The 14,549-nt window shown below is 44.4% G+C and overlaps 1 protein-coding gene across 2 annotated transcripts in view; it reads left to right on the forward strand.

Annotated features, from left to right (window-relative positions):
- Positions 1 to 14,549, forward strand: part of KIAA1211 (KIAA1211 ortholog) — a 293,290-nt gene that overhangs the window by 253,637 nt on the left and 25,104 nt on the right. Inside the window, exons 1-3 of one of the 2 annotated variants that reach the window (XM_018049482.1) lie at positions 5,334 to 5,409; positions 7,408 to 7,429; positions 12,765 to 12,929. In XM_018049482.1, the coding sequence (XP_017904971.1) occupies positions 7,421 to 7,429; positions 12,765 to 12,929 (174 nt within the window). In that variant the 5' untranslated portion in view covers positions 5,334 to 5,409; positions 7,408 to 7,420. Of the gene's footprint in view, positions 1 to 5,273; positions 5,410 to 7,407; positions 7,430 to 12,764; positions 12,930 to 14,549 lie in introns of those variants that run through there. The other variant, XM_018049481.1, reaches the window with a different exon arrangement.

Raw genomic sequence — 14,549 nt, forward strand, 5'->3', positions numbered from 1 at the left:
AAACAGCAACCCACTCCAGTACTCTTCCCTGGAAAATCCTATGGACGGAGGAGCCTGGTAGGCTACAGTCCATGGGGTCGCAAAGAGTCGGACACGACTGAGCAACTTCACTTTCACTTTCACTTTCACTTTCCCTCATGGTCCAGTGGTGGACTCTGTGCTTCCACAGTAGGGGGCCCAGGTTTAATCCCCAGTCAGAGAACAAGGCTCCCACAAACCATAGTGCAGCCAAAAAAGAAGAAAGAAAGAAAATGAACAAATAAAGCTGTCTTTTGTCACAGAAAAAATGATTGTATACATAGAAAATCCAAAAGAATCAACAATCACATTATTATAATTAATAAATAAATTTAGTTAAGCCTAATTATTATGTCAGTAATCAATAACCAAGTGATACTTTAATACTCTTCCAATAAACAATTAGAAAAATAAACATTTTAACCTATACTATTTATAATAGATTCAGAAACATCAAATATGTAGGACTAAATCTATGAAAATATGTAAAAGACCCTCTATACAGAAAACTACAAAACTTTATTGAGAGAAAGTAACGAAGATCTTAGTTTTCTGAATGTTGAGCTTTATGCCAACTTTTTCACTGTCTTTCATTTTCATCAAGAGGCCTTTTAGTTCCTCTTCATTTTCTGCCGTAAAGGTGGTGTCATCTGCATATCTGAGGTTATTGACATTTCTCCCGGCAATCTTGATTCCAGCTTGTGCTTCTTCCAGCCCAGCGTTTCTCATGATGTTCTCTGCATAAAAGTTGAATAAGCAGGGTGACAATATACAGCCTTGATGTACTCCTTTTCCTATTTGGAACCAGTCTGTTGTTCCATGTCTAATTCTAACTGTTGCTTTCTGACCTGCATATAGGTTTGTCAAGAGGCAGATCAGGCGGTCTGGTATTCCCATCTCTTTCAGAATTTTCCACAGTTTATTGTGATCCACACAGCCAAAGGCTTTGGCGTAGTCAAGAAAGCAGAAATAGATGTTTTTCTGGAACTCTCTTGCTTTTTCGATGATCCAGCAGATATTGACAATTTGATCTCTGGTTCCTCTGCCTTTTCTAAAACCAGCTTGAACATCTGGAAGTTCATGGTTCACGTATTGCTGAATCCTGGCTTGGAGAATTTTGAGCATTACTTTACTAGCATGTGAGATGACTGCAATTGTGTGGTAGTTAGATGGGGAAACAGTGTACACAGTGTCAGACTTTATTTTTTGGGGCTCCAGAATCACTGCAGATGGTGATTGCAGCCATGAAATTAAAAGACGCTTACTCCTTGGAAGAAAAGTTATGACCAACCTAGATAGTATATTCAAAAGCAGAGACAGTACTTTGCCAACAAAGGTCCGTCTAGTCAAGGCTACGGTTTTTCCAGTGGTCATGTATGGATGTGAGAGTTGGACTGTGAAGAAAGCTGAGTGCCAAAGAATTGATGCTTCTGAACTGTGGTGTTGGAAAAGACTCTTGAGAGTCCCTTTGACTGCAAGGAGATCCAACCAGTCCATTCTGAAGGAGATCAGCCCTGGGTGTTCTTTGGAAGAAATGATGCTAAAGCTGAAACTCCAGTACTTTGGCCACCTCATGCGAAGAGTTGACTCATTGGAAAAGACTTTGATGCTGGGAGGGATTGAGGGCAAGAAAAGAAGGGGACGACAGAGGATGAGATGGCTGGATGGTATCACCAACTAGATGGACGTGAATTTGAGTGAACTCTGGGAGTTGGTGATGGACAAGGAGGCCTGGCGTGCTGCAATTCGTGGGGTCACAAAGAGTCGGACACGACTGAGCGACTGAACTGAACTGAAAGTGGATCTAAATAAATGAAGGGATATCCAGTGTTCATGGATGAAAAGAATGACTGTTGTAAAGATATAGTTATCCTCAGAGTTCATTTACAGATCCAGTAAATAAATCAGTTTATTTACAGATGCCATCACAGAAGCAATCCTAGGAGTGTTGAGTGTGTGTGTGAGTGTGTGTGTGTGTCTTTGTATATGTAAGTTTATGTAGAAATGCAGAGATAAATATAGCCACCTGGGAAAAAAAGCTGGAGAACATAAAATTGCTAGATACCAAGACTCATAAAACAGCTATAAGGCTTCCGTGATGTTTCAGTGTAAGAATCCACCTGCCAGTACAGGAGACACTGGTTCAGCCGCTGGTCTGGGAAGATGGCAAATGCTGTAGAGCAACTAAGCCCTTTTGTGCCACAGCTGCTGAAACCCACGTGCCCTGGAGCCCTTGGGAGAAGCCACTGAAGTGAGAAGCCTGCACACGGCAATGAAGAGTAGTGTCTGCTCACCGTAACTAGAGAAAGCCCACACACCGCAATGAAGACCCAGAGCAACCAAAAATAAATAAATAAATAATTTGGCAGGAGGGGGAGAAAAAAGCTATAGTAACTAAGACAGCATGGGACTATTGCTATAAAAACAGACAAATAGACCAGTAGAACACAGGCCAGAAACAGGTTCACACATATACAGTCATTTAATTTATGGCAAGTCGCTCACTGTCTTCAAGCCTCAGTTTCCTCATCTATAAATGGGCTTCATAATAGTTCCTATCACATAAGGTTTAAACAGCATATCACAAGGATTGAGATGTTATATTAAAGAAGTTATCACATATGGAGGGGACATAGCAAGTGCCCAATAAAATTTAGCCAGTATTAATATTACTGCTTTGACTACACTAGTATAATTATTACTGCTACTCCTATTACTGTTCATTTTCTCTATTTTGCAATAAGATCATCTAGAAGTGGGGAATGTGGGGACGTTGAATCCTGGCTAGCAGCAAGGAACATTTGGGATAAACGCAGAAGAGCAGGAAACTGTTGGTTCTTAGTTTTTCTGGAAAAAAAGAATGGGAGCTGAGAGTTAAACTTCCTGATTCAAGGACTTCCCTGGCTGCCCAGTGGTGAAGACTTGCCCTCCAATGGAGGGAGTGTGTGTTCATCCCTGGTCAGGGGCTAAGAACCCACGTGCCTCAAGGCCGAAAAACCAAAACATTAAACAGAAGCAATATTGTAACAAATTCAATAAAGACTTTAAAAATGGTCCGCATTAAAAAAAAAAGAAAAATGTCATGATTCAGCCAGACGATTGACTTGGAAATTGGAAGAGAACTTGGCCTTCCAGTGTCAGCCTATTATGTGCATACAACTGTGAGACACTATAAACGTTTATTAAGCATCTAAGTTGGACTTGTGCATATATGTGTTTATGAGAATCTCTGAGAGCCTATGTGTATACATAAGCCATTTGTAAAAACACTGTGTAGAAAATGAAGTTAGTTACCTCTTCTTTCATCTGAATCCTAGCCAGGGAATCTGAGGAAAAAAATTTAGACAGGATATTAAAAGGTTTGATTCCATAACTTTGAATGAAATTTTAATTCCTAGCATCTTTGGGTGAATTTGGAAGTTCATTTTGTAGCATAGGTCACAAAGTTTCTGAGGAACGAGGACATAATGACACATTTAATTTCCCCTTATATTCATATGCTAAAACAGTGCCTCATATTTCATAACGTGGGTTGCTACTCCACAGTGTCTTGTGCTATGTAGCCGAAGGCTTACCGATTATTCCAGCTATTTAGTATCTCCAGCCTTCCCATATTCCAGCCCACATGACACTGGCATCCTGTATTCCTCTCCCACTGCTCCGCCCAAGGGAAGGACTACTAAAGACCTTCTACCACTTTAAAACACTTCAGCTGGCCTGGGATTGTGTTCAGCTGTTCTGAATCCTGTTTCTCATGCTACAGCTTCTATTTAGGTGACTTTGCCTACTTATGTACTAAGTCACTTCAGTCGTGTCCAAATCTTTGTGACTCCATGAACTGTAGCCCACCAGGCTCCTCTGTCCTTGGGATTCTCCAGGTAAAAATACCAGAGTGGGTTGCCATTTCCTACTCCAGGGGATCTTCCTGACCCAGGGATCGAACCTGCGTCTCTTGTGTCTCCAGCAGTGCCAGCCAGATTCTTTACCGCTAGCACTACGATATAAGGCTATTTACCCCCTGAGTTTTATTTGCAACGATAAGTTGGTGATGAGATCACTAAAGTAAAGCTTTCAGCACAGTGTTTTCATCAAAGTCGCAATTGGTAGTTATTACTGTTTTTATTATCACACAGCCAGGAGGTTTATGTCCAAGTCTTTTGTCTCTAAACTTCATATGCTTTGTTACCATACTGCTGGTAATTTAGCCAATTTGATGATATAATTTGGTACTCAGTCTTCCCAAGAAACTTGGTCGGGACCCTGCCTGCAGCATTTCTGTAATTCAGCTCAGAGGTACCAGCCAGAGACCCCTTTCCCCCAGTACTGGCTCTTCTTTCCTGCCCTTGATCACTGATAAAACCTCCCGATGGGACCCCTTTCTGTGGGGGAGGGGGGAGGGAGAAGTAGAGCTCTCAGCTCTGGGATAGCTGCCTGTGTGCCTGGCATCGTGGAAGTGTGCCTGTCTTGCCTTACAGAGTGTGTGATTCTGTCCCTGTGTATTCCTTCCCAGAAATAGCTTAATTTCCCAGATCAAGTGAGGATCAGTTGGCATCTGCTGCCCCGTCTTCCTGCAGTTCACCCAACCTATACCTATAGTCAGGTTAGAAGTCTAGAATTCCTCTGAAGTCCAGCCTTTCAACTGAAGCGTTCTTATTGTTAGGAACCTACCACTGTCAAGCTGCCCAATGCATGACGCCCATTTAGAGTCTCCTTAGCACATGTGCCCCCACCCCTCTGAATTCCTGAGGAGTCTCGACAGAGAGACTCTTTATTCCAATAATGCCCATCAGCAGTTCCAGTCCTCATCAAGTCTTTTAGATGTATGTATTTTTCTTCCCAATGTGATTATGAGAGAGAGAAATTCTTGCCTCATACTTCGAGATCTTCACGTTGCTTAGAAAGGACTGCTTGACATACTTGACAGCTCATCAGGAGGAGGGCTCCTGCAGCTAAAATTTCTGCAGTGCTTTCTGTCCTGGGTCCTCCACAAACAGGTAGCAAGCACGTGGAGTTCTCCCAGTGAGTGACTCTAAAACATGCTGTGTAGGAGACAGGCTCTTTTATTCCCGAGGGACACTTCTGTCTGCCCAGCTACTTGGCTGACCCCTCGCAGAAGAGGACAGCGGGCTGGAAGCACTTTCTGAGTGAGATTGGGGATGTGGGTGGAGTCCCCTGAATCAGGAGGAACAGGAGATGGAATTGCCAAAAGAAGTCTTATCATCCTAATAAAATGAAGCACATGATTTGCATTCCAGGTCCTTCAACTATTCTATGGGAACCCGGGCATTTTCCCATGACAGTATTTTTATCCCTGATGGGGGAGCAGAAAGTGAGCAGACAGTTCAAGCAATGTCACAGGACAACATCCTGGGCAAAGTCAAAACTCTTCAGGTAAGACAGCTTGAAGGTCAGAGGCATAGGAAGGGGGAGGGGGGCGGCCATGGAGGGAAGTGGGAAAGGTCCCTGGCTTGGCCTTGAGTCATGGATTGGGAAGTCCAGGGGTAACTCCCGGTGAGAATGTTTGCTTTCTCAAACCTGGCTTAGTTCTCTGGAAGCTTCTGTGCACCCGTGAGAGGTACACTGTCATGTTGTACCCACCTTCAGAACACCCCCTCTCCTTTTCTCTTAAGTTGGTCCCTCGTTTTTAACTGGACTTAATGAAGACAGATACCCTAGAGAAGCTGCAGAAGTTGGGTGCGAGGAGAGCACTCCTTACCACTGAGTGTTGGCCATAATCCCTGAGCACAGGGTTCACAGTCAGCTGAAGGCATGCACAGCAGGCTCACCCTCTCTGAGTCTCTGTACTTGGACAGTGAATGGCTGTCACGGGTTCTGTTGTGTTTCTGACCCTGGCTTCCCCGAGCCACCCTGTCCCAGAGGGAATCTGTGAAGCTCTTCCGCATCCCTCCTGTTTGCGCTGCAGAGGTGGGCACTTTTCCTCCATAAAACTGATTCAGGTGGTAACTCCTTTAATAATGAAGATAAAATAATTCTTCACCAAATGAGATTGAAATAATGGGAAATCCAGGAAAAGCAAGGGCAGCGAAGACCCCTGGGATCCGACAACGTAGGTTTGCCCGAGTGCTCAGTAGAACTCACTCACCCGGCAGAAGTGCCTAAGCAAGCACTTCTCTGAGCTTGGGCTGCTTGGAGGCGATCCAGACTGTGTACAGGGGACTCTGGTGTGCTGGTTTCCATCTGTTTGTAAGTCTGCAACAGTGAATGAACAAATTAATGAATGAACCAAGCAAAAAAATAATAAAGGAGACAGCTGGCTTGAGTAGCTATTGACATGATGAAGCACGGTACTCAGAGTTTTCTACTTGCTTGAAATATTCTTGTTTCTACTGAATATTAAGCTATGTATTTTGTGACCTGTGTTTGGTTACATATTCCACATGTACTCAGCTAAATATAGCATATGGCAACTGGGAAATAGCCAACACCCTGGAACCACACCCAGACTTGCCTAGATCTTTATACCTACCAGGTCACTGCCCAAGGCCATAGTCCTGCCCTCAGAACTAACCTAGGCACTTCCTTCAGATTCCAGCACGTCTTGACTAGCTCCCATTCTTGGTTCTTGCTGGCCGTACTGCTACAGATTTTATGGACTCAGAAAGGAAAGTTAGCCTTAGTCGCTTCTCTTCAGTTGGAGAAGAGGAAAGGGCAGTGATGGCCGAAGAAAACCTTAACCTCTCCCCCCTCACCTTTCCTTCTTGAAGTTTCTGGCTCCTGGATATTATTCCTAAGAAGCAATGAACCCTCATAATATTCCCTTTCTAAGGGGAGTGACCTGCAGGTCTCGGTCTACAAACCAACTGTATTTCACAAGGGCTTTCAAGGAGTTCTTTAAAGATTAGGTAATAGTCTGTTGTCTTAAACGGTAGCACCTGTGTTACACCACACCACATGCCAGCACCACTCCATGAAGTGGATTTGGAGTTGTAAAAAATAGATAATTCTGCAATATTGAAAATGTAGAAACTCCGTAGAAATATGTGAATGCCTGTTGTTTGTGTTAATGACGTAAGGCCTAAGTTTAAAGAATCTGATTTCATAATTAATAAAATGTCAAACAACTAACTTCTCCGAAGCAACAGTTCTGTTAATGCAGGAGGAGAAATGTGCGGGAAACAGAATAGCTGTCTAATTGAACGCTCTCCTCTGGATGACATGTACTCACAGGAGGTCTGCCTAATTTTGCTTCCGCTGCATGGATATGCATAAGCTTCCTTACAGCTCTAATGCTATGTTTTGAAACAATATAATAAGAGACTTCTGCTTTTCAAGGAGGGAAATGGGGACCCTTATCATAGCAAATGTGATTTTTAGAGTGCCATAAGATATCACTGTATCACCCCCAAAAGACTGTGCTTTATTTTTCAGTCGACTAAGCAGTATGTTCCTGGTAAGTCATAGAAATAGTAGTTAACTTATTAACTTGCATGAATGCTTTGCATTTTTCCATAAAAACGTTATGCTGGTATTGATGCTTAGTAAGCAGCATAAAAGACCACCCCTTCGTAGACTCCAGCATGGAATGAGGGTGTTTATTTATGTCAGACGCATGTATGTTTTTTATGTCTGGAGTTGTCTTTGTGTATGTATGTATGTTTATTTTAAAAAGAGAGAAGTAGTGGATAACACCTATTGACAGTAAATGTCCTAGCAAGCTAATTTGCCACCATTATTAAGACATTCTTTTGAAATGAGATTTCTACTGGAATGCCATTTAAAAACAAAACAAAAGTGTTTGTTTTTTTTCTGGCTCAAGAAACTTTCCAGCCCATGGAAACCAGAGCTGCGCCTGTAATGACTGCGTTTGGAAAGGTTGCCCCCTAGTGTCCACATGTAGTCATCTCAGCCAGAACTGTCCTAGGTTGTACCAGTGATGGTTAGTATCCGTCCGCTGAGCACAGAATGATTGAATAGAGCATAAATAAGCCTACTCTTTCCTGAACAGTGTGAATCTACCACCTGCCAAAATTTCTGTAGCACGCGATTGAACCTTTAGAAGAAAAATTGCCTTTTTTTCCCTGAGTATAAAGATAATGCATGTGCATAGAACAGATTTGAATATACAGGATGGTTATAAAGGACAGAAATAACAGTAGTGTCCTTTTTAAGGACCCTATACATAACAGTCAGTTGTTCTGTGGCCAGTAAGTGAAATAAAAAAATGCCTGACAGGCCTCTGCCATCACCCGGCTTTGTGGCCTCAGGGCAAATCATTAAAGCTCTCTGACCCTCATATTCCTCATCTGAAAAACAAAGAAGATGCATGTGATGGCTGATCTGAAGAGCCCCTCCAGTTCTTAAAATCTGCCATTTATGGAAAATCACTGTTCATCTGCTAGAGCACGGAGTGGCTTTGTAAGCTTTGCACTGCAATGCATTGGACTACAGTGACCTTGATGTTCCCCGAGCACATATCAGGGAGGTGCCTATTTATTTCAGAGCAAACCAGGCTGTGAAGTATGTATGCACCTACTGATGATAGGAATCAGGAATATCACAGACCAAGCCCGCAGGTGATTTTTAGAATAATACCAGAGCTTTGTCAGAAAAGGCTCAGTCTATTAGTCCATGGACTGTTTAGCTCAGGAGGAAGAACCTCTGTCTTCAGTAGCTGCTGTCTCCTGCCGGGCTGGATTTCACTTTAAAATGCCAAAGTGTCTTACCTTTGAGGATTTGAGCACCTCATGCAGCTGTCAAGGACACAAAGAATAAATACCTGCTCTTCACCACTTCTGCACAGAGCAGATGTCTTTAAATCTGTGTGTGTTTGATTTTGCTCATTCTCTTAAATTCATTTTAACTATGGGAGTATCTGGAGTTCGCTCGAGAAGACAGCAATTTTATTTTCTCTCTGCCTTGTTCTTATAGTCGTAGCATGAAGGATGGCTATGAAAAATCTGGGGAAATCTAAATTGGCAGTGTGAGAGCTACAGAATATGATGTGCTTGGAATTTCTACACCATAGGAAAAGAGCCTCATAAATATAGATGTGCATTCCTATAATATCATTCTCCAGCATTCCATTTTACAGCCAAATGGCCAAATTTGAATGAATAAAATATCGCCCCTTTAGCTCACATTCCAGTCTAACAGTAACTCCATTCATTGCCATAAGTAACACGGACTCAGTTTAGGCACAGAGGTTCCACTCTCCCCTCCGGTTATTATCTCAGTGGACATGTAAAAATATACATATCTATTAAAATACATCTGTCTATAGATGGAAGGAGTGGTAATAGTTTATTTCCCTGGAAGCTTAAGGGCAAGCTCATCTTAATGGTCTGGTTTTGAGTGACTGCTTGTGTCACAGTTCTTCCCAGGACAATGCCTGAGTAGTGGGCAGAAAAAAAGTCACCAAAAAGCCATATTTATCCCTGTATTCAATTCATTCGACATCTGAGATGGCAGATAGGTTTGGACAGTCATCTTTTAGTTGTCAATAAATCAGACGAAGTGTCCAGCAGCCCCGTCCCCTCTGAGTCAGCTGAGGGAAAGATTTGGAGCGGGAACCACAGATCAGGTACAAGAGCCTTGCCCTTGAGAGCCTGGGGCTCAGTCACCATGGCCTTGGCCCTGCAGCCCTGCCCTGGCCTGTGACCACTGCAGGGTGTGTCTGCGAGGACAGGCCTTTGTCTGGACAGAGAGGCTGCCTTCCTGTCCCTGGATGGTGGCCGTCACTTTTTGCATGACCTGGGTCCTCCCCTCCTCCTTCCCTCGCCCTCCTCCCAAGCTCCCTAACCAGCAGCCTGAATTTGGTTTCTCCGGAGGAATTTTAAATCAGCTGCTTTATGGAGATGCTCATTGTCATTCTCAAAGGCAACAGCATTGTGTTTCTTGTGCCAGGATGAACGTATCCGTGGCATAAATCAACCCTCAGATACACACACATTCTCATTCCCTCCCTCTCCCTCTCCCTCCTTTCCAATCTCCTCCATCCTGCCCCCATCAGCTGTTGTACCTGCCATCAGGGCTGCAGATTCTCCTCCCTGGGCCTCCTGTCTGCCCCCTTCACCCTCCTCTCAATTTTCCACTTTAACTCTCAACTTTGTTTCTTAACGTCATGCTCTCCATTTCCCCAGCTTTGTCCCGCGTACCTTATTTCACCTGTTCTTATCACATCTAATATTTTTCCCATTTTCTCTTTCATTTTCCTTTGGTAGCCACGATAACCATCCCATCTTTGGAGTTTATTTCAATATAAGTAATGTGAACTTGACATCCATGTTCTAAAAAGGACTCTAACAAAAACAAACAGAAAAATCAGCACATTCATTCTTTTTGTGATGGTGGCCAAAATCCTAAAGAAAGAGCATTAATGTATTAAGCTTAGTCTCCTTGGGAACTCATTAAAGAATTATTCTTTCCATTCTGAGTAGAAGTAATACCCTCATTTTAGATATTCAAGAACATTGGTAAATGGCAGACCCTGACACAGGAGGTCTCATTCTAGGGTGATTGGATAAAAGTTTTTAGCTCTTTACCAGCACACTTAGAGAAGAGATAACTGGTCAACCAAAGGCTGGGCTGGGAGTTGCAGAGGGAGCCCCTGCGCAGACTGTGACTAGGATGCGGGAGCTCTTCCTGCCCTTCCTGCCCAGGCCCCCATGCATCTCCCACAGGGCAGCAAGAGTGCCACAGGGCCTGTGGCTTTGTTACACCATGTCCTCTTGTCTAACACCATCGGCTGTTCTAACTGTGCCTGCTTATTGATCTGCTTAGAGTAGACACTAACTGCCGCTTCCTGCTAAACTCATTTTAGAAGACACCCTATTGCAGCCTTCTCCTCCCTGAAACCCCTTTAGGCTGTTCAAGCTGTACTTCACTGGCTGAACTTGGGCTTTGGATGTGTGTTCCCTCCCCGTGGTGTCAGGGGGAGCCGGGTTCAGGCTGAGATACAGCAGATCGAATCCGAGTCCTTGTCTCTCTGTGCCCCTGACTTGGCATGCTGGGGTGCCCGGGGTGTGGGGAGGGGACCTGGGGCTCATCTCTTTCATGTCTCTGCAATTTCACCATCCGCCATGTAAAGCTGAGGGGGAGTTGGGTGAAGGTGGATTTGATACTCTTGAGTTCAGAGAGAGAAGGGGCATTTTCCTCAAGGGAGGCCACCTTCAGTAAGGTGGTAAAAATGCCGGATCCTCTCTTTCTATCCCAGTAAGAGGAGGGAAGTGCAGTGTAAATTTATGAGAACCAGTGGAGCACAATGAAAACAGCACTGAATATGTTTTAGAAGATATGGATTCAGGTCCCTTTGGTACCACTCATTCATTCCATAAGCTTGGGCCAGTCATTGGACCTTGACTTTTTTTTGTAAAACGAGGGGTTCAGATAATGTGATTGCTAAGGCTTTTTGCAGCTTTGTGGGATTAAATATTAGCCACATTAAAGATAAAGATCAGATGATGTATTCTGGTTTTTTTTTTTTTTTTTCTTTTGAATCCTAAAAGACCTAGGTGTAGAGCAGTAGTTCTCAGCCAGAGGCGATCTTCCCCACGAGGGGACATTGGACAACACCTGGAGGCATTTTTTTGGTTGTCCAGACCGAAGTGAACGGGTTGCTGGTATTGTCTGGTGAGGGGTGATGCTAAACATCCTATGATGTGCAGGAGAGCTCCCCACAACAAAGAATTATCTGGCCTCAAATGTCAATCGTGCCAAGCTTGAGAATCCCCGATGTAGATAAAGGCAGTAATTTCTACAATATATTCGATTCATTACAGTCTTCTTTCAGATGACCACAGCTTACCTCTTTTTCTTCCTCAATGTCATTCATTTTCTATTAAATATTTTATATCTAATTTATCAAGCCCATTAAATATTTTGCCTTATATTTAAAACTATTGTGTTTATATATTTTAAAATAATTCCCTTTTTAATCCAGTTTGTCTTTAATTCTAAATACTATTTTTCTTCCTAATTTCTGTCCTTACCCTCCTGCCACCGTCCATTCAGCTCCCTCCCACCAGCGATCAGTCTCTCTCTGGCCCTTACTCCAGCCTCCTTCTCTGACCCCACTGTGTTCCTTCTGGCCTGTGGGTCACAGCGGGTAGCTGCGGCAAGGCAAAGAGGACATCCTAGTGGCAGAACAAGATTGCTTTCATCTTTTCTGTGTGTTTAGCATCAATCATGGAAAGACTTACTGGCCTGGGCCTTCTTCCCTCTGGCCGTGGTACCCACTGTAACCCAAATAGGAAGTTCAAGTTAGGGGCTGGTGAAGAAGGTAGATGAAATAAATATTCAAGGGGAATGTGTCCAAAAGGGGCTGGAGGGTTCCTTTGTTTGTGCAGCCACAACAGTCTTGATTTCCCGCAGTGGTTCTTGCAGCTCATGAAACTATTTTCTATATAATTTTTGTACCTTTCAAGTACTTTTGTGCCTTTGAAAGACTTTTGATTTTTTGACAAAAATAAAAAAATTTCTGTCATACCCAGCTTTTTTGATCAGAAATATGATCTCTCTACCCCCCTTGGAAATGTTGGCATCTCCATGAAAGAGGTGACTGGATGAAAAGGCTCATGGCTCGAAGGTGGGAAAAAAAAAAAGAAATACTGGGAAGGAGACTCAGTAATTACAGGACTGCATCAGGGCTTTCTGGCTTGGTGTCTGGTCTAGAAACCAGTCATGTAGAGAATATGCCTCAGTGCCTGCTAGCTATGCTGGGGAACCTGACCGTGGTTATTGTGAACTGCTTCACCGCTTCAGAACGTCCTCCTTTTGTTTCTCTCCAGCGACAGTTGGGCAAGAACATCAAGTTTGGGCAGCCACCACCCAACGCCATTCCCATGAAGAAGGCAGACAGTGGCGAGGCTCGCTTCGAAGAGGACCCATTCCTCACCAGTCCTGTGGAAGTTGTGACTCAGCAAGACCTCATCCTCTCAGACACCGAGAACAAAGTAAAGCTCCTCCAGGGAATGACTTGATTGCTCACAAGGCCGGGAGGAGGCTGGGCAGTGGGAGGGGGCGTCAGTAACCCCGGGGTCTGCAGGGTGGGGAGTAAGGTGGAAGAAGCTTTCCTGATGAGTAGCCCAGCACCTCCATTACCCCTTGAGCTGCAGGGGGGCCAGCCGGGAAGAGGGGGAGGTGAGGGAGACGCGCCCTTTGCACCCCCTCTTCCCAGAGTCTTCCGCTTAACTCTTTGGAGACTCGGGCTGCCCTCACCCCCGAGCTGCACTGTCCCCTCTCTGCCGTCAGTGTGCATCCTGAGTGTTTCTTACGTGTCTGCTCTGCATCTGTGACCATATAACTGTTTGTTCTCCATCTCCAAACTGTTGAGCTCCTTGAGGACAGACTGGATCTTACACATCTGTATGCCCAGGATAGCATCACTGCCTGCTTAGGAGCTCTGAATAATTACTTGTGGAACTGGACTGACTTGAAATGAGGAAAGAATGAAGTAGGTGCTGCACAAGCATAGAATATTCAAACCGACCAGCTTGAAGTTTACTTAGTGTGGAAAGTCACATTGATCCAGCACTATCCTATCTAAATTTTGTCTCTCTCTCTTTTTTTTTAAGTTTAGTTATGGTTGTGCTAGGTCTTTGTTGCCATGCATGGGCTTTCTCTAATAGTGGCGAGCAGGGGCTACTCTTCGTTGCAGTGCGAGGGCCTCTCACTGTGGTGGCTTCTCTTGTTGTGGAGCATGGGCTGTAGGCACACAGTCTTCAGTACTTGCAGCACGAAGGCTCAGTAGTTGTGGATTGTGGGCACTAAGGCTCGGACTCAGTGGTTGCGGTGTACCGGCTTAGGCCACAGCATATGGGATCTTCCCAGAGCAGGGATCAAACTCATGTCCCCTGTATTGGTGGGCAGATTCCTATACACTGTACCCCCAGAGAAGTCTGTTCTTTTGACACTTTGAAAGAGACACTCTGAGCAGATCCTGAAATAAAAGTCCCTTTAGCAGCAAGGCAATGGCACCCCACTCCAGTACTCTTGCCTGGAAAATCCCATGGATGGAGGAGCCTGTTAGGCTGAAGTCCATGGGGTCGCTAAGAGTTGGACACGACTGAGTGACTTCACTTTCATGCATTGGAGAAGGAAATGGCAGCCCACTCCAGTGTTCTTGCCTGGAGAATCCCAGGGATGGGGGAGCCTGGTGGGCTGCCGTCTATGGGGTCGCACAGAGTCGGACACGACTGAAGCGACTTAGCAGCAGCAGCAGGAGTGCCTTCGGGCCTCTTATGGGAAAAGGAGAAACAGTCCTACTGGTAGGTAGATAGGCGGTTCTTAGCTGAGGCTCAGTCTTCCCATGCTTACAAGAAAGCATTCTCTGTGCTATGCCTACCATGGTGCCTGAAATGATGTTGGGTGTTACTAAAGTGCCCCTGGAAAAAGTCATACTTATTATCAGCTAATGCATCGTAAGAATAGTAAGAAAGATAAGTGCTCTCCAAGTTGTAGAGCAAAAGAAGGAAGGAGATAAAAGACGACAATCTCCTTTGTTGTCTGTCTCTGCCTGGGCCCAGCCCTGATGCCTCCTGATGCCCATGCCTATGGGTGGTAGGTGAAGCAGG

This window comes from Capra hircus, chromosome 6 (assembly GCF_001704415.2).
Source record: "Capra hircus breed San Clemente chromosome 6, ASM170441v1, whole genome shotgun sequence".
Lineage (NCBI taxonomy): Eukaryota > Metazoa > Chordata > Mammalia > Artiodactyla > Bovidae > Capra > Capra hircus.